Source organism: Phoxinus phoxinus, assembly GCF_949152265.1.
Source record: "Phoxinus phoxinus genome assembly, chromosome: 10".
NCBI classification, from domain to species: Eukaryota; Metazoa; Chordata; class Actinopteri; order Cypriniformes; family Leuciscidae; genus Phoxinus; species Phoxinus phoxinus.
Genome location: NC_136885.1, coordinates 25,178,428 through 25,199,570, shown reverse-complemented (window position 1 = coordinate 25,199,570; position 21,143 = coordinate 25,178,428). Strand labels below are relative to the sequence as shown.

The 21,143-nt window shown below is 36.9% G+C and overlaps 2 protein-coding genes across 3 annotated transcripts; both read right to left on the bottom strand.

Annotated features, from left to right (window-relative positions):
• Positions 1 to 541: 541 nt before the first annotated feature.
• On the bottom strand, positions 542 to 13,095 carry akirin1 (akirin 1). The gene is made up of 5 exons (XM_079625256.1): positions 12,429 to 13,095; positions 2,354 to 2,500; positions 1,591 to 1,725; positions 1,378 to 1,449; positions 542 to 1,255 (listed from the first exon to the last, which is right to left on the bottom strand). Exons 1-5 carry the CDS (start codon positions 12,631 to 12,633, stop codon positions 1,245 to 1,247), a joined length of 570 nt encoding a protein of 189 aa, XP_079481382.1. The 5' UTR covers positions 12,634 to 13,095; the 3' UTR covers positions 542 to 1,244.
• A 1,013-nt stretch (positions 13,096 to 14,108) lies between these two features.
• cnr2 (cannabinoid receptor 2) lies at positions 14,109 to 20,784 on the bottom strand. 2 transcript variants are annotated; one of them, XM_079626939.1, is made up of 4 exons: positions 20,565 to 20,784; positions 17,850 to 17,952; positions 16,471 to 16,569; positions 14,109 to 15,863 (listed from the first exon to the last, which is right to left on the bottom strand). In XM_079626939.1, the coding sequence occupies exons 3-4, from the start codon at positions 16,547 to 16,549 to the stop codon at positions 14,785 to 14,787; spliced, it is 1,158 nt and encodes a 385-aa protein (XP_079483065.1). In that variant the 5' UTR covers positions 16,550 to 16,569; positions 17,850 to 17,952; positions 20,565 to 20,784; the 3' UTR covers positions 14,109 to 14,784. The 2 variants fall into 2 exon arrangements, with proteins under 2 accessions (XP_079483065.1, XP_079483064.1); XM_079626938.1 differs by lacking the exon at positions 20,565 to 20,784 and adding an exon at positions 18,066 to 18,414.
• Positions 20,785 to 21,143: the final 359 nt, after the last annotated feature.

The following is a 21,143-nucleotide window of genomic DNA, read 5'->3' as shown; positions in this document are numbered from 1 at the left end:
ATGCTTTATGGGCGCTAGATGTCGCCATTTCCAGTACAATCTACATTCAGGTTTCTTAAAACTCAGACTGACAAATGAAAATTCTGTTCATACTCGTTTTAAAACCTGTACCACGTCCCTTCTGCAGAAAACAATGTTTTTATGTTATTTATTCCTTTGATGGCAACGCTGAATTTTCAGCATAATTACTCCAGTCTTCAGTCACATGACCAATCAGAAATCCTTCTAATTTGCTGCTTTGGAACACAAATCAATATTAAACAGTTGTGCTGTGGAAATCATGTTACGTTTTTTCAAGAATCTTTAACGAATAGTTTAACTGAAAAGCATTAATTTGAAATAGTACATTTATAATGTTAGATTTTTTTTTATTTTAAGTCATAATTTTTTCTATGTTATGACAATAAATGTGACCACATAAGCCTTTAAAAAAAAAAGTTTTTTGAGCGTTTTACATGCCGCATAGACTATTCCAAGTCTTCTAGGGCAATTCAAAAGCTTTATATGAGGACCAGAATTAAACGCTACAAGAATTACATTTCAGTTAAAAAATACTTTTATTTCTCTCTCACACAAGGCTATCATATGACTCCAGGTTTATGAACCTATGAACCACTTTCATGGCGATTTAACATTTAAGGTTTATAAACTTGTGAAGCATTATTATTAAATCCATGAGGGGGTCTTTGTGTTCCAAAGCAGAAAGCCATAAGTGGACATTCTGTCATTAGCTACTCACAATCATGTCTTTCCAAACACTTGACGTGCGACACAAACCTTTGCAATTTCATTCCAAATTATTTGCAAGAAAGAACAGAATCAATTCAAATGATGACTTATCACAGATCTTTTATTTGTCAAAAAAGAAAAAAAGTTGGAGTTAAAAAACAGACTGAAGGATAGAGGGAGAGTCTGGTATATCTGCTGCAGGTCAGTCACATTACATTAAACAGAGAGATCGCATCAGCCAAGCTTTTTTACAGCGGTAGTTTGACATTTTCCCACAAATTCTTAGAGATTAAACTTCCTTAGAATGCATCTAGATATGCATGTTTGGAGTTGGGCCATCAGTAACAGTTCAGCAATAAAAATGAGTTAAATGTGGATAGACCATGGCACCCAAGCAGTTTAAAGGGGAAAAAAGATTCAAAAGTGGAAGGAGGAAATTTCAAATGAAACGAAGGGGGCTGGTTCTCTATAGTAACCGGCTGCTGAGGGGAGGCTAGTACCATCTATACTGTTCTTCAAGACACATCTGAAAATAAAGAGACCATAATTAGCATTTGGACCAACTGATTGTTATTTTTAACTGCAACAAACCAACCAATAATTTGACAATGTTAATTGCTTGCTTATAGAGGAAGTTACTATACTTACAGCTTGCAGGCCTGGCGCCATATCTTCGCATAATCTGATCCTGTGTGAATTTCACAAAGGACTCATATTGTTCTTAAGGGGAAAAGGAAGAGAAATGGCATGTTAACACAATTCAGCCATAAACATAATAGTGAAACCAGAAAACATGACAATGGGGGGGGGGGGATAAATTTAAATTAATATTGATACTAGTCAAAGAAAGACCTTAGGTACCTGCAAGCTTTGTGTTCAGTATCTGTTCGTACTCTTCACGCATCTTCTCCTCGTGATCTTTGATAAGGCGCTCGCACAAATAGCCAACCTGCCTCAGCGTGAACAGTGGCTGATCCTTCTTCAATGATGAGGCACCTAAAAACACACACAACTCTGAATATCCATTCTTGACCATGTCATTTTACATTCAATTTGCAATATATCTATTGGAATCGATAAGAATCGGAATAGTTAAAATTAAAACGATAACCAATCCTACTCACTTAGGCTGCATTTATTTGATCAAAAGTAAAGTATAGTAAAAATCACAAACTGCTGAAAACAGTGCTGCTTAATATTTTTTGTGGAAACAATTATATATTTTTTCAAGATTCTTTTGTAAAGTCCAAAAGAAAACCCATTTATTTGTTTAAAAAAAAAGAAAAAAAGTCTTAGTCACTTTTGATTATGGCAATTTAATAGATCCTTGCTGAATAACTCTGCACACTCAACACACTGCATCTTCACAATGCACACTTGAAATTAAAGCCAGGATCCCAATCCTGTTCCTAGAGAGATTCTGTCCAGCAAAAAGCAGCTCCAACCCTAATCAAATACATCTAAAGATATTCAAGAACACTTAATTACAGACAGGTGTGCTGGAACTCTGTGGGAAGGCAGATCTCCAGGATTGGGCAGGATTGGGCATCCCTGGTCTAAAACAAGGTTGATAAATGGTGTAAGCATCTCAATGGAATGGACATGAGGTTTTCAGTGGACTGACCTGTGGGAGAGCTGGGGGAGGTAAGGGCGGGACTGGAGCTCTGGATATCAGTGGAGCTGCAGGGCTCAGTCTGGTTGAAGGCCCCTTCTAACTGCCGTCGTCTCTGATAGCGGCTGTACTCCTGACGGATGTTCTGGAAGATCTGTTCTGTTGGGGTCAAAGGAAGACAAATCGAGAGAAAGGTGTTAATTCAGCTTACATAAGACTTAAACACTTTTTACATTTCAAAAAAGATTTCCCCTAGGGGTGTGCACAAATAGTCGAATAATAAATTATTTAAAAAAATAAAAATGCTATTAAAATTGCTACATATGCTGGCCGTAAATGCAGTGAAATAAAACTTATAACTGAATGCACTAGGTGGCGCTGCGGAGCTTGTTAAGATTGTATTTGATCACAATATCATCTGCCTCCAAGCATAGCGAAGTTTGGAATTACTTTGATCAAAAATAATTTACTAAATGACTACAAAACTTTAACAAATGGATCAACATGAGTGGAAACATTGTCAGGTGAAAAGACTATAGTATCATTCAGGTTCGGCACACACTAGCACGCGGTTTGTCTATCTGAAGACGCATCTATAGGCTAATATGGTTTATTTAAAACGCATAAAAGAGTTATGCAAATGCATGTTTCTGTCGATTGATACATAATCTGGGTTCCCAATAACATTACAACAATAACAATTTTTTAAAAAGTGGAAAAAACAGTTACTCATTGTAAACGTTTTTCAATGCGAGTGTTGTATGCTCTAATATGCCCAGTCATTTACGCCGTCATCACCCGGGTGTTGATAGCACGTGAGCACACCAAAGTTTTGCCAAAGCAAACTTTTCGGGGAAATTTATCTTAAAACTTCCAATTGGTCCATGACAATTATGTAATTGGTAGTGTAGTCTGGGACTCCACCTGGTCCCTTATTTGACATGGAAATCTTATTGGTGGCAGACCTGTTCTGTTCAGTACATCAAGGTCAGAAATGCACACTTTTTTCTCTCTTTACTGTAAAGGTGCTTGCTTTAAAGAAATATATTGTATGAAGTGCTATATAAATAAATGTGACTTGATTTAAGTGCAGAATTGCAGAGCTCGTGCAAACATCTCTACATTTCCATTATCAGAAGCTTTCTTCACCCCGGTTTTCACACTGCTGTCATTTTTGTAGTGTTCATTTTGTTATTGAGCGGAAAGTAGGGCTGCACAATGACAAAAATCAGTGTGTGTATGTAGTTGCAATTATTAATTACGATCACAATTTACATATACACACACACACATGCATGCATGCATATAATACAGGTTTACAAAAAAAAAAAAATTTACACACACGTACTGTCTCCCTTTACTTAACATGCACACTGTAAGAATATGACTAGTAAAGAAAGACTACTGATAAATAAACATTAGGCCTATATAAAGCTATTAAATAACAGTCCCAAACTGTTTGTATAGTAGCCTATTAGTTTTCCGTTTTGTATTTGTATTAGTTTGTTTATTAACAATGTTGGTATGAGCCAACACAATCATATAAAAAAATATAACAAATAACACAAAGTGAAAATAGTGGCATTTTGGGGTTATGGCAAAATGACAGTTATGGTGAATACACATTACTAACAAGAACCGGTAATGAAACTGCTCCTGGTGAATAGAATTAACATCATTCCAGCATGCAAAATCCTTCTCAGCGAACACACGACGTACCAGTAACGTAATGTATTGGTATTTTACTTTTATTTCGCGACTTACTAATTTACAGCGTAACGACGTAGCATGCTTATAAGTTTCTTTTGCACTTTATATACAGTGAAGCGATACACAGAAATTCACGATTAGAAATTCGATTAATTGTGCAGCCCTAGCAGAAAGCATGCAGCACATTTACATATTCATCTAAAAGTCGCTCTCTGCAGCATGGTAGGTGTCGGGATGTTCACTAACAGTGCACCTCAAGTACTTTAACTTCTTTTTGCCCCCCAAGGAGAGAGCAAAAAATTACTTTGCCAAGAGAATATCGGGGCCTATTTTCAATCATCTTAAATGAGGTGAAGAAAAACAACAGCAATCACTGGCTTAACTTCAGCAGGCGCACACAATGCACAGAGGATATCCTGCTTCCAGCATGGGTACCATGACAAATAGTGTGAAGAAATAAGTTTCACTTCAGTTTTACAATCAGCCACAATGGTACACTGACAACGTCACCAACACATAATACATTAGGGGAAAAATGGGATGCAGGTTAGTTTCGTTTGGCTTTGTGGAGGGTCAGGCTTATTTCTGGTAACCGAATCTGGGTGACGGGACTGCAATGCGGAGGGCAGCAATGAAACCAGGAACCTCCAGAGTCCCTTTATAGAAAAACTGGGTTGGGTTTAGTCCCCCGTCCAAATCTTTAAACACCAGCAGATGACTCAAAACTGATTATTAGAAACCTGCATGACTTCCATGAGCCAAACTCTTTAAAATCATCTTAACTCGATCACAAAAATTAGTATTGGGAGGTTGATCGTCTCTGCTTCCTCAATGTAGGTCATTTAAAGCTTCAAGGGTGGACAAAAACCAGGGCACATCTATCTGCTGCGCCTGCATCACTTATCTTGGGTGTGGAGCTTAGTTTCCCCCCCTTCTAAAGGCATTGGCCTTCAACTAACTAAAGGACAGGGGGAAAAAGGATCAAAACCATAGGCTTTTATGCATCGATTTGAAATCGTTCACATCAGCATCGTGATGATGCATCTTAGAAACAAATACATTTCACAGCTTTATCAAGGGGTGGCAACTATCTTGACGCTAATGCATTCCAGCAAAGCATGCAGTGTGGCTACAACCTAACAGTGCCTTGGCTGCATTGTAAGCACAGGAAGTCTCCTCTGCAGTCTCATCTGATTGGTTTTTATTTGTATAAACACAGCTTTGCATGGCCAATAAAGAACTGTTATTGGGAAGCACAACCAAACCCAGTGTTCACTCTAGAAATGAGTATCCAGAACCAAAGGCTCACCCTTGAGTTGTACAAGTCCTGTAATAAAGGTTTTTATAACAAGAGCAGGAGTGTCCAATCAATGATCCTGGAGGCCCAATGTCCTGTAGAATTTAGCTCCAACCCAAATTAAACAGCTAATCAAGGTCTAACTAGCCATACTAGAAACTTCCAGACAGGTTTGTTGAGGCAAGACGACTCGACGCCTGTGAAGAGACGACCCAACGCCGGCAATATGTTATGCCCTAAATTTTATGATTAACTAACTGTATTTTGTGTGTATATTTTTGAAATGCATTTTCTGTAAAGCTGCTTTGAAACAATATGTATTGTGAAAAGCGCTATACAAATAAACTTGAATTGAATTGAATTGAAAGTTGGAGCTAACCTCTGCTGGACAGTGGCCCTCCAGGGCAGATTTTAGAAACCCCTACAATAGAGGTACTAAAATGTTGACAACAGTGTTGCTAATCTAGACTGAAAGGTTTCGGTCCAAAACAGACACACAAAATAAGCCAGACTTAATGGGACAGTTTTCCAAAAAAATTTACTCATCCTCATGTTGTTACAAACTTATAAGGTTCGTCAGTGAAACAAGACAATATTTTAAATGTCTCATTTTTGGAGCCAATGTAGTCCAATGCTGTTTTGTAGCCATTCATTGCATGGCCAAAAGCAGTTCTTTTCTTGTGTTCTACAGACTAGGGCTGTAACAACTAATCAAAATCGCTTCATTACGTCTGCGCAATATGCACGGAAAACATCTGCCAGTCTTTACAGCAGTGAATAACGCATTTCTATGGACATAAAACATCTGGAAAATAGTGTAGGACTGCTGTGGGGAAAGTGCATGACCCAAGCTGATCTAAGCATGAGAATGTGTCATATTACGCGCTTCAAACAAAAATATTTTAACACTGCTTGCCCTGTCATGTGCTTTGATGGATGTGCTTGTCGCTTAGTGTTTGAGACGCGTTTTCCTCAATGCATAACCTCAATGCATAATATCTGAAATCTTAATGGGTTATTTCACACTTCCTATTGGTTTAGTTCACAATTATATGTTAATGTTAGAAAAGAAATGCTTGTCCTGACAGGACAGCAAGACTTCACACCCTTTAATGAACAAGGTAGGCAGAAGCAAGGAGAACAATAATTCTGACGTTAGATGTAAAAAGCAACATGTAACAATTTCGTAATAGAGTAAAAAAAAATGTCAGTAATCATGGAGTTTTCCATTAAATTAATGAAATAATTGTCTAATCTGTTGCTGCAACTAATAATTGTTAGTTGAAGCCCTACTGCAGAATAAAGTCTAAAAGGTTTTGAATAAAACAAGGGGGAGAAATAAGAAATTAAATGTGCACTAACTCATTAAGTTCAGATCACGCAATAATCCGTTTCAGAAACATAGAGATACACAAACTTAGTCAATGGGCAACGCCAGACCCCTTGAATGACAGGTAAATCCCTCCGCCTGTATCAAATGCTGCCAAATGCTAAGACTAGGTACAACAGGTTACTTAGCAACTGTAACCTTATATGGTCAAACCAAGCAATCAATCACTGTGGCTTCCTGAGTGAGGATGGGAAGTGATTCAAGGCCCAAAAGCACAGAACAGGGATAATACAACTACAATGGAGGTGTGGGATGAACTGGACTGGGGGAGGGGAGTGTAAGTGGGTGTAGAGTTGAGGCATCTTATTCACTGTCGAGGAGGGAATTTGAAAAACCCAAACTGGCAGGAAGCGCCCTCGAGCTAGGAGCTCAAGCCCAGGGTGTGTTCCTGCGGGGAGCTTGATTCGCTTTGTTTAGGATTTGGTGTGTTACAGACGTTAATTATTCTGAAGCAAAAAGCTTTTGTGTTTGAATGTTAGATGAGTTATCACAGCACAAACAGGGTCAAGCTACTTCAGACATAGCTTGAAATATCAGACACTGGCTCGTAATAAGAAACTATGAGCTGCTGATGGAAGACTTTGATGATGGAAGATTTTATTCAAAATCAAATGTGCCTATCTAGAGACACACGCCTAAATACGGATGATAAAGAGGGTTGTTCTATGAAAGCAAACAGGGCATTTGGTTTTACAAAGGCAAGACTACTAAACACCAAATTGGGCCAGTCACATTCCATCCTTGCTATTTTAACAAGGGAACTGATGGGCAGGCTTGGAAACAAAGAACAAGCCCCAAAAAACAACAACAAAAAACACTAAACCCAATTATTTTAGTGATGTTTGTCTAGCTAGTGTCAAGCAAAATCCTAACCCCCAGGAGACCAAAGCAATTCCATTGGCTGAAAGAACATAAAATGTCTACTCTATATGGTGCCCGATTAGAAATCCTACAAAATTGACTGTCATTTCACTTTGTAAATATGAATTTTCAAATTACGTCACAATTCACATAATAGTTAGTTAAAGACAATAATTTCTTGTTTTTTTCTTTCAGTTAGCTCACGTTTGTTTAAACAAATGATTATTTATTTTAGTTTGTAAACCACTACTGTATGTTATCAGCATATTTGCCAGCTAACTTGGCAAATGATACTACCCCATTAACCTGCAAGCTAAGCATAGTCACACACAGGTCACTATAATACCACCAGTTAATTTAATTGTACAATTTTGATAACCTAGAAAAAGATATGAGGCATTCTAAATGACGACCTCTTGGGGTCCGAGGGGAACCAGCAAAAAGACCTATGCATCATTCAGTGATTAGTGAATTAGTCACCATGAAATGGACAATTCTTTACTTTTTATGGAATATGCCCGCATAGGGATGCAAATTATCGATTAATTCATTAATCATTAATTGATTGACCCTATCGATCGGTTAACGATTAACTGATAAGCGGCTATTTTCCTGAGAATGTACATTTCTCACGGTATCATGTGTCTAACATAAAAAGCTAAATATTGCTTATATACTGAACAAAAATGCATGTTATATTGCTCAAATTATGTTTTATTTTAACAGTTGGGATACGGTACAGAATGGCATTTATGTAGTTTAACAAAATAAATTATGCACAGAAAATTAAGATACATAAAAAATAATTGTGCACTGGCTCACCTGTTGCAAACATTAAGCAACATAAAATAAATGTTAAATAAAAATCTATATGGGTAGGCTTAGCCTAAACTATATTAAGTCTACATATAATAATCTATCTGGTAAAACTTGAAACATTAGCAGCAGCACTTATTGATGCTTGGTCTGAGAAAGGTAACAGTAAGATTACTAGACCTGGAAACTTCAAATATAGAACTGAAGGGATGTCAATTTTCACAAATTCCCATGATCGATCGTAATTTAAATTAACGATCAATTATGCGTCTGCTGCAGTGCATATGGCCAACAACATGACAGGGTTTGTTAAAAACGCTATGTTACTCACCAAATGAATGAGAATGGCTTTTAATCCAAATAAAGGGCTAGTAGGATTGTAAAATGTTTCGATGTGAATGATAATTAAATTAATTATTTAATAATCAAATATAACGACTAATAATACAACGTGTCACCAACGCCGCCTCAGATGCGTGCTTGCAGTGTGTTACGTTAGACGTGCACTGAAACGGCAACTAAACCCAATGAATTCACAACGATTTAATAAAATAGTTTTCTGATGTTATGTAATATGACAGTCCCAAATTAATCATCGTTATTATTAGTCGTGTATTGCTGCTTGAGCGGCGCTCGCTGAATGAATAACCGTTGAGCACTTTGCTAGCGCGTTATTTAACTCAAAGAAGCGCAACCTATATGAGATTAGTCAGATATATACAAAATAAACATATTACAAATTATATCTGCACAAAATGACGTGAATGCACAAGTGAACTTGAGTTACGTGCCATTCAGAATGACTCATGTTGTGGACGCGCTCTTCCTGGAACAACGCGACACGGCAACTAAACCCAAATACTTCACAATGTTTTATTACACTATTGTTCTCTTTATAAATGTTATGTAATATGACAGTCCCAATAGTCATTATTAGTCGTGCATTGCCGTTTGAACTGCGCGCGCTAAAGATCACGCTTCAACAATTCTTAACCAAATGCATCCAATATGAGATAAATCAGATATAGATAGGCGTAGGCTACACATAATAAACTATTACAACTTACATTTGCACAAAACAAAAGGCTGCGAATGCACACGAAAACTGAGTCATGATGAAGCAAACATAACTCCGACGCGCTCGCTTGTGTTTCGCGGTTGAGCAGCACGCACGCGCATGAACCTGCTTAATCGATGATCGATAAGTTTGATCGATTAATGTATTATCGACAATTAATCGATCGTCGATTAATCGTTTGCATCCCTATGCCCGCATAAGAGGTCGATTGCTGGAACAATCAGTTATCTGCAAAAAAAAAAAAACTTACTGATCATTTTCCCAGGTTGCAACCATTATGAGAGCAGTCAAATATATACATGAGTAATTTCAATACAATTTATGTAGATATTTGGATAGTGTCAATTTTAAAGTTGTAGCTGTTAACTTTAGTTAATGCACTATGAACTAACATGAATAAATCATGGTATGATATTTATTATTTTTAACTTTTATTTTAAAAAGTAGTCCATTTAAAAAAATAAATAATAATTATCGGTCAGTGCGGTCCAACCTAGTAATTATTGTTATCTGTAAAATTCAATATTGGTCGACCTCTACTCATAATCTTTAATCACAACCACTTCCCCTCCCACTTGCATGACATATCTGTGATGACGCGTTTACAATAGAAAACAAACCTCTGATCCAATCAATTCCAGATGGACAAAAAAAATCAAGTCCCACCCTACACTATTTTTCTTGTTCGAGAAGCAGTTTCACTTGAATATACGTCACAATAGGGAATAACAGTAGAGCTGCCCCCTAATAGTCGACTAGACGTTAGTCATCAAGAGGCTTAGTTGACCAAATTTTATTTTAAAGTCACGCAGTCCGATGGATAGATCGTAATTATGGCCCTGTCCCAAATGACACACTTCATGCACTTACAATGGATGCTGCGTACATGTGTGCAATAAGTCTACAAGACCACAGGGTGTACGATTTGTCAGGGTGTCCGATTTCACTTTGCGGTCGATTGGCGCCGCTGATGCACGCTTTTGCAGAGCCCACACTGTAGCGACCTCCGCCGTAGACTTCTTCCCGACAGTCAAAGCTGCGTTACGTCACAAAAGCGCGGACTCATAGGAGGACAGTGTTTAGGGTGCCATTTGGGACAGGGCCTATGTCAGGCAGGAAATGTTCACCTTTCATTAATCGACATCAAACATGGCTTATCTGAAACATGCTAGTAGCTTAACATTAGCTACTTTACATGACCGCTCTCTCATAAATTAGGCTAGAACCTAAATAAATGTGGGCTTTTATGAGGCGCATATCCAAGTGATCGTGCGGAGTGTGGAAGCTAAATTAGTACAGCACTTCCTGCATGACATGTTTTAGTTAAACATGCATTTCTCTATACGAGAGTCTGCGTCGTCAACTTCACAGTTGTTGCTGAAAGGGACTTAGTGGTTTAGTGCTTACCTTTAATGTAGAACAATGTAACAGAATATCTCATTCTCAACCCTGAAACTCAAATCATCATAAATGTGCAACTAGTCGACTAATGCCTTAAATGAACGACTAGGCTATTAGTTGACTAGAAAAATCTTTAGTCAGGGGCAGAACTAAATTAAAGAATGACCATTGCAACTTCCGTTTAATGCCACTTGTAATGCCTGTTCTGTTTCTAATCTGCTTGTCAATGTAAAATCAAACAATATTTTCTGCATTCGCTATGCATTTTAAACAAAACTAAATACTAGAGAAATAGTTCTGTATTCTTCCCCTGCTATTGACTGTCACTTAATGTTTTTGTAAATGCCACCAAGTTGTAGTTCTATGTAAGAGCAGTGCGAAGGAAAAGAGATTAACAGTTAGAGATCTGTTTAAAAAAAAACACTGCAAGCGTAAAAACGTTGGTCTGAACAGATATTTATAGCAGCACCAGATATATCCTCCAAAGTACTACAACGATTGTTAATGGAATTGGAATCATTAAAAATCAGAAACTAAACCATCCGTTTTCTTACATTCTCATTCCTACTAATGAGGATGCAAACAAACCCCTATAGTACCTATAATTAAGAAATTAACGATGATGGCAAAGTGATAGAGTTTGCTCAGAACTTTTGTTATTTATGTCACTCATTGTTTACCCATTTATTCAATGTGGCGTCATTGATTTGTATTACTTGCGATAAATGCTGTAACGTTAGCCGTTTTACAATCGCTAAAAAGCAGGATTTGGTCGGGTTCGCCAAGGGGTCCAACATTTTCGGATAAAAGCAGTGCAAGTAACGTTACACTGACAGACCAACGTTACATTGACGAAATTATCCATGTTAAATATCAAATTACTGGAAGTTTGTTTGACGTGGAAAAATGTAGCCTGGATTATTTGATGTATATGTGCACACAATACGAACACATGCACTTAATAATATTGTCAAATCAAAAATAAATAACGCCAATCCACCCTTGCGCACATACCCACCTTTCCTCTTTGTTTGAACATACTGGTTCAATCCCGCTGGTAAACTATAACGTTAACTGGCTGAGGGCAGAGATAAATGTTCACCATCCAGGCCAGACGTTTGTAGAAAAACATTGTCATGTGTATTGTTTTCGGTAGTAATGGTTGATGGCTATGTGTATGTTCACACTAAGCCATGGGAGTTAAATGAAGCTCTGTGTCAGCTAGTCTGAATTAGCGGCCGCTTTCAGCCTAGCTAGTCGAGCTCAAAACAGCTATTCATCCAAACTGCATAATTACCGGTAACTACAGTCCATACCAACTACCCACCACAACCATACCATCCATTAAGAAACAGCATTATACATTCAAATCGTAACTCAAAGCAGCTTGGTGGGGGGGATTAAATTAACGGACTGTCGAAATTCAAAAATCCACTAACGTTAGCTGGTTAGCTGAGATTAAACAACCCCCATTCCCCTCCTCCATGTCAAACAAACCAACGTTAAATTGCGAGAATCAAGCATTTTTTCTCACCTGGAGTTAGCCTGTGTTCTCCACCCATTGACTGGGGCGACATCGAGTGTGCCGGGCTCTCTGTTGACGGGCGAAGACCGCATCTCTGCGGGGAAGGAGTAGTCGGAGTCCCCGGTAGAGGATTGCACCTCCTTCGCTTGGGGGACTGCGGGCTGAGAAGGGCCTCAAACTCCATAGATCGCTTCAACGTCGCGCCACAAGCCATGATCGCTGATTTAATGCGACAATAAACAACAACGGTAAAATAGCACCTTTTTTGATAATAAAATTCTCAGATTTCCTTTTCTAATTCGACTTTTTCAGGGGGTTTTATTGAGCTTCGCACGATATCGGCGGCCCCCCCTCTGTTCGCACACCGGTTTAAACACCAAGTGCCAGATTTGTAGCAAAAATGCTAAACCGACACAGCCGAGGACTGTACCATTCGCGGGGAGGCGGGGGAGGGCAAATGTTATAAACGAGTTTGTTTTTTCTCAAATAAAGTTCTATCATAACTTATTTTGTTTACTAAGCAACAAAAACATTCACGTGGTTTTAAATATATTCCAAAAATATAGGCTATATGTTAATTTTTTTGCCCTTTATTAGTACATCTACTACAGTGGTAATCGTCCCAACCCGTGAGTAGTGGATTATGTTAATGCCCTCTCTCCACATAGTTTCCAGTGATGTGCTGCTGCTCCAAATCAAAACGATTATTAATAATAATGAAAGTGATAGTTATACTTACTCGGGTTTATGCTTGGCATTGTTTAGCTTTTCCTGTATAAACAGGCCTCTTGCACCGACATTTATGTGGAGGCTATTTGCATAGAAAAATAATATCTTTTAATATAAATGTACTAAATATTTGAATATTATATTTCATATTTTAAGATGTACGATCATTATCTATCTCCATTATGGATATAATAAATAGGTAAATATATAAAATTAATATATTATGTACAATATTTGCTTAATATTATTCATGTATAATATTTGCTTAATATTATTCATGTATAATATTTGCTCTTTTTTCGTCAATATTTGTTTTTCTAATTTAAACAATATATTTATATGCTCACTGAACTCTTTCAGTTTATATTGGACTAGTGTTTGGATTTCATTCTAAGAAAAAAAAAAAACTTCACTCTCCACTCCTTGAACAGCTTAATACTGATTGGTGCCATACAATCATATGACTCTGATCAATATTAATTGAGTTTATTTGGCCAAAGACCATATTTCTGGAGGATTTGCATGTTGGTGTTTGTTTGTGTTAGCCATCAAAGCAGTCTTTCAAATCATGAGGAATAATTTCCTCACTGTCTCTTAACACCTCTGTTTAGACGCAGTGTTAGGTATTTGAATATAATATTACATACACCATATGAATATCACACACTTTTATATTCCAAAATTAGTCAATTTTGACTTCATCTAATGAAAATACTGTAAAATGTAAAACATATTGGAAGCTAATAATGTAGGCCTAATTGATTACATATACAATAATCTCAAAAGATCCTCAAACTGTGCCATCAAGAGGGTTAATAATATTCAGGAAAATGTGTTTTTAATGATGTATCGGTCAATTAACTGGTCAGATTTAAGTGTAAGTATGGTTTCTTAAACAATGTAACAGTATGGCATACAATATTTTATTGAACATACAATTATGCAAAAGACCTTAAAGTCAATATAAGAGTACACTAATTACATTGGATTGTGCATTATTAGCAGACTCTTTCTTACCAAAGCAACATATAATAATGTACTTAGTGTATCATAACAATTATCATCGTGATATAGTAAGACATACAGCCAAGACCATGTGATAAAGGCAGAAAATGGGTATAACAGAATGTAGTGCTACAAAGCATATTGTACAATCTATCCAAAAAGGAGAGGTGAAAAAGTTTTTGCCTGTAGTCATCAATAATGCTGAAGGTATTTTGTTTCACAGTGTAATCAATTTATATACTGGCATCTTTTATGTTTGGGACAAAATGTAGCAAGTGATTCAGCTGTTCTGAGTTCTTAAATAGATAATTGCACTCAGAAATGAGAAACAGTATTATACATCAAAAGCTGATCACAATAGCCACATTATACTACGCACTGACCTTGTACGTTCCTTTAATTTATAAGCATGTTTTGCTCATGTTAAAGTTCTTATTAGTATGCCAACTTCTTCCTTCCATATTTTCCTATTTTCCACACTTTACATGATATCCTGCAAATTCTTATCACAAAACAATGTAACTGCAAGGCCTACTATGATAAAGAAGAACTACATTTTGTGGAATATTTCAGCTTCTGACCAGCAAAATGGATGAAAATAATGAACAAAATATTTTACATAAATAAAACTTTATGAAACTTGTATGCTGTTTTGCTGGTTGTCTACACTCTCGGAAATAGTATCTGGATTACTGTCACTCACTGCCTGATCCGTGCTCTTTTTGCCGGAACTATTTTCATTTCTTATGCTATATGTGTTTCCCAAAGTATGTCCCCTGCATGCCATGCAACATTTGAGCAGTGCTAACAGTTCCCCCCTTAGCTCTCGACAGCGTAGAGCGTATAGGAGCGGGTTTACGCCCGAGTTCACCAAGCAAAGCGTGCTACAGAAAGCGAACATTCGCTGTTGTTTATTTGTAAGGGTCACCATGACATCCACCATCATAAAGGATAGGACAGGCAACCAACAGACCGCGAGGATTAGGAGGATCAGACTGAAGGTACGTGCGAGCTGAATGTCCATTCGCATTCGAGCCTGTCCTTTTATGCTCTGCCTGCCCAACTTTGGTCCACTCATAGCTGCTTCATGCCGGTTTGCTTTCAACAGGATGAGGGCATAAGCCACAGTGATAAGGAAGAGTAACACCAGTTGCAGGCCCGTCCAGCAGGCCAGGTAGTGATGATCCACATAGGGGAAAAGACGGGAACACGGAGGATCCAACCAGGTTGTGCACCTCCAACCGACCAGAGGAAGGAATGAAATTATAATCGTTACACACCATAATAATACTATAGCGAGCTTGGCCCTTGTGCATGTCAGTAGCACCTTGTAATTGGAAGCCTGGTAGATGCAGAGATAACGGTCCAGTGCTGTCAGCAATAGACTTCCCACAGAGCCCGTGAAGGCCATTGTGACGCCACCCAGCTTGAACAGATAGATATTAGCGCCGTCGTCTTTACTATAGAGATGGAAATCTAGAAAACTGATGGTGAAGAAACAGCTGGCAAAAGTGTCAGCCAGTGCCAAGCTGCTGATGAACAGGTATGATGGCCGTCTGCGCAAAGTGGCGGAGCTTGCAATGACCAGCAGGACCATAATGTTCTCCAGGAAAGTCACAGGACCAGCTAGAAAGCAAATTGAGCCAATAGCTTTCTTCTCTGGTGTGCTCAGGACCATGTAGCACTGCAGGCTGTTGCACAAGCTCGCAACTGCAACAATTCAGGAACAAAATTATTCAAAATAATCACTTTTTTAAGATAAACAATTAATATAATTCATATTTTTTCATTAAGAATACTTTTAAATAAGTTCAAATATTTGGGGTCAGTAAGATTTTTTTTTAAATGTTTGGTCTCTTATGCTCACCAAGACATGTTATTTGCAAATACAGTAATATCGTGAAATATTATTACAATTTAAAATAACTATTTTTAATTTTTTATCTATTTTAGATTTAAGATTCATTTTATTTCTATGATGATGAAGCTGAATTTTCAGCAGCCATTACTCCAGTCTTTCGTCACATGATCCTTCAGCTGATTTGTTGCTTAAACATTATCAACCTTGAAAACAGTTGTACTGCTTAATAATTTTGTGGAAGCAATGATGCGGTTGTTTATTTATTTATTTTTCTGAATTTCTTTGAAATATAATTGTTTTTGTAAAAAAAAAAAAAGAGTATTTTACTGACCTCAAATCAATTAATTTTAAGAAAATCCTTAACAATTACTTGTAAAATGATCACAACACAACTTGGAAAGACATGTCATGATCACAAACATGCAGACCATAGAAAATCTGAATGAGAAACTATACCTGTGGTTGAAATGTTTGTACTTTCATTTAAATAAAGCACAGTGGTAGCTTCTTGATCTTGTTCCAATTCACTCTCCATTTCCCCAGGACAGAATTTATCTATTAAAAGTAAATTATGAATCATAAACTTTGATTTTGGAGTTCGACATGATTAAGAGGGATAAAACACTCATTTAAAGTCAAACATGTCTCCAAGCAACATTTTTATTAGGCTAATGCATTCTATAAATAAAACGACATTATTCAGGCTGAATGGCTTAGATTTGGAAGAGAAGTTATTTTTATGTGAATATGTGAAATAACCTGTCCCACAAACCACTCACTGTGTGTGACCTCAAGCTGTTCAATGGATTAGAGGGTTACATATTGCCCTCTGCTGGCCAAAAGACCACGCAGATTTATTACAAGAGAAGGATGGACAAAAGCAAAACTAAGTGTTATTGTTTGATTTACATGTTTATTTTCATCCCAAGGCGCATTAGCTCCATGCCATCTCTTTTGGTCTTCAATGTTCTTAAAATTTCTGGAAATGTCATAATGTTCCGGTTAAAGCCAGCTCTAATAGAAGGGCTTTCCCGCAGAGTCTTTGTTCCTCCCAAAATTTCTTCCTCATTTAGACTACTTAAATATTCTTGTAAGTTGTTCCACTTTCACCTTTGGTGGCTCATGGGGGTTACATGATTTTTCTTTTCCTTTATCTTCTTTAGTTTTCTCATTTCTGTAAAGGTGCTTTAGAACAATGTAGCTATGAACTGACCAAAATAAGACAAAGGACTGTACATATCACCTTATGAAAAACATCTGAAAACTTAAACATTGAGTCAGCACACACGGTTGGCAATAAAATTTAGGAGTCACAAACACACACAAAAAAAACATCCTCAGGTTAAAGCTTTCAAACTCTCACACAAGTGAAATGGAAGAAGATCTTAAAGGGATAGACCCAAAAATTAAACTGCCATTACTCATTGACCCTCAAGTTGTTCCAAACCGTTTCTTTCTTCTGCTGAACACAAAAGAAAATATTTTAAAGAATGTTAATCAGACAGTTGATGGATTCCTTTGACTTCCATAGGAAAAAACATACGATGGATGGAAGTCAATGGGTCCCGTCAACTGTCTGGTTACCAAAATTGTTTAAACTATCTTCCTTTTGTGTTTAACAGAAGAGAGAAACTCACACAGGTTTGGAACAACTTAAGGGTCAGTAAATAAATGATGACAAAATTTTCATTTTTGCGTTAATTAATAACAATTCTATTTGTCTTACAAATAAGGGCAAGAAAAAAAACTGCAGTTCCTTTTACCCATTAGAGTTGTTTCAGTTGACACAGGATTTTGGCATAGCCTACACATTGATCAAATGAACTGGTTCTTACCTTTGTGGTTTGCTGTTGGTATAGGATAATGAATCCAGTTATTGTCTTTCTGGTCTTTCTGCAGTTTGCCTCTGATTACAACACGAAAGCGTATGCCACACCCCTAATGAGAGAAAGAGAGAACCACGATTTCAGTATCCTTCCAGACAGAACTGGGATGTATTCATCATATATGAGCAGAGATGCAGGTTCCAGAGATTAAAGTGACCATGACACCTTACTGAGCAAAGAAAAGCAACAGATGGAAAGTACCAAAACCGTTGCTCTCTTAGATACACAAAGTATTAAAGAGGAAGCTTTTTGTGTCTCATCACCAAGATGAAAATCGTGTAATAAATGCTGAAACATTTCTTTCACCACAGCTTCCTCGTGTTGCTGGCCTATTTCACAATAATTTGACATTTGTCCTTATCTTGGAAGCAGATGGTGGAGAAAAAACATTGGTTACCTTTCACTGCAACTGTCCCAATTTCAATTTCTGTAAATGCTTATTCTGAAAGGCTTGGCACATGTTGTGAGGAATAACAACGCAACATGTTTTTGAGCGTTTCTCATTTTAAGCTCCCCTTCCTGTAATAAATACATTTACTATTAATGAATAAAGGAAGAAATATGTTGATGTTCATGGGTGTAATCGAATATAGATATCAGTGTTGGGCAAGTTACTTCGAAACAGTAATGCGTTATTTATTACTTGTTACTGTCATTTCAAAGTAATTCGTTACATTACAATATTACTGTATTTAAAATGTAAGGCATTACACTACTATTGCATTACTTTTAAGTTACTCTCACCAAAATAACTGCAAATATGGATTTGGCAATCTAAATGTAGCGTATGATGCTCAATTAGCTCATTACACATCCAGTAGAAGGTGATGTGGTATCCGACTGAGCTTGGACCCATAAGAAATTTTACCATGATGTACTATAGTACATACCATGGTATACCATAGTAGTACCATATGGAAGTACCATGGTACCTTACATCTAACCATGGTACATACTATATAGTACTTCAGATATTATCATGGTACCATGGTCATTGCATGGTACTGTAGATGTTACTATGGTACATAGTATGGTACCTCAGATTTACCATGATACCTATCATGGTACATACCATAGTACCTCAGATATAACCATGGTACATACTTTATAGTACTTCAGATATTATCATGGTACCATGATAATATCTGAAGTACTATACTGTACAGTATGTTACTATGGTACATAGTATGGTACCTCAGATTTACCATGGTACATGCCCTAGTACCTCAGATATAACCATGGTACCTCAAATATTACCATGGTACTTTGCATGGACGCATGGTACAGACATCTTTTTTACTTTAAGCCCGGGGTAAACTTTAAACTTAAACTTTAGCAAAAATAAAAATAACTAATGAATAATAACTAAGCCAAATATATATATATATATTTTTAATCATTATTGTGAGTGACTGCAGTAGTGTGGGCATAGGCCATTTGGTCTATGAACGAGTCATAGATCTCCAAAATCAGTTTTAAATGTATAATTTAATATTAATGAGATTTTTATTTAAGTAATGTTCTAATTCTAGATGTTTGTAAAAGCTGCATGATTTTGACGTGGTTTAATCAATGGCCGTGCGCGTGAACTTTGAACATTCATGTCGCTTTCAAACACTGGAGCGGCCGCGGCGCAGAGTTACCGTGGAAACGGCGCTGGACCACTGCGACTGGTAAGCAGAAACTCCCTCTCTCGCTGTAGAGATTGAGAATGTACTATCCGCTGCAGGCTCACTCATCTCGGCTCTGTCTGATTAACGTACAGGAAGTGAAACATTTTGCGCGGACGTTTCTCCTCTGCTGATCTCGCGGTGATTTTGGCGAATTTGTATGAAGAAAAACAAAACTACCACTTTATTCCAGGTTAACTAACAATGCTTGTAACGCGCGTTACTGACATTTGTACCGAGTAAAATATTACTTTTTTCCCCCCTGTAATGCCTTACATTACCGCGTTACAGCAAAAAGCAATGCATTACAGTAATTAATTACTTTTGTAACGCGTTACTCCCAACACTGATAGATATACACACGGATAAATAAATATGTGACACCTTTAAGGCAAGACACCCCATGTTGAATAGGATAAAAAAAAATGTATTACAAGTTTTCTGAAATGTTATGTTTAATTATGCAAATTAGGTTTTATCTAATTACGCACTAATTTGCATACATTTCTAGAACAAAAATCTAAACATTGAATGAAGTCAGGTTCAGAATTCTTGTTTCATTTTGGATATCTCTTATTATTTATCACTCCACAAATCAGAAAATACTGTCAACAGCCAAAAAGAAATACTTTTTTTTTTTTTAAGGAATAAAATGTTGTAAAGTCAGGAAAATTATAAATGAACAAACCCCGTTGAAAAAACCTACAAAATATAGATGAGAATAAAACTGTAAAGTTTGGTGTATGTAAGTGCTACTGAAGCGGAGATTTCTGGCTCAATGTAGGAACTAATTTTGAGAAAACGTCCTTTACAAATAAAGACTAATTGAAATCCACAGACACAAATAGATATATAGTGCTCAAGATTCAGTTAAAAGTGTATTTTGGATGTTTTCCCAGTAGTTTTTTCTTGTATTTTCTTGCCTTAAAATTATATTGTCACCCTTAAAGGGATAGTTCACCCAAATATGAAAATTAGCACATGATTTACTCACCCTCAAGTCATAGGTGACATTCTTCTTTCAGACGAAAACAATCATTTTTTTATATAAAAAAAAGCTTCATAATGGCAGTGAATGGTCGTTTCTGTTTTGAAGTCCATTAAAATGCATCTATCCATCATAAAAGTGATCCACATCCAGGGGGTTAGTAAAGTCCTTCTAAAGTGATGCGTTTGTGTAAGAAAAATATTAATTTTTTAAACTTTATAAAGAATTTCACTTAAGTCTAAAGCAAAACTTATGCGAGTAATGCGACATACTGCTGATATTTACACTAACGTCATGGCGCACTATACTTATGACGTCACAAGTTGCGAAAGTTGCGCTTTGGACACAAGACTGCGTATGTTTGTTTGTCCGGAAGCTAGAATTTTACTTTGTAACGTGTTAAATATGATTTTTTTTTTTACACAAACTCATCGCTTTGCTTCAAAAGGCCTTTATTAACCCCCCGGAGCCATGTGGAGCACTTTTATGATGGATATAGATGCACTTTTATGGAATGGACAAATTCACTGCCATTGTAAAGTATGGAAGAACCAGGACATTTTACTCCGACTGTATTCGTCTGAA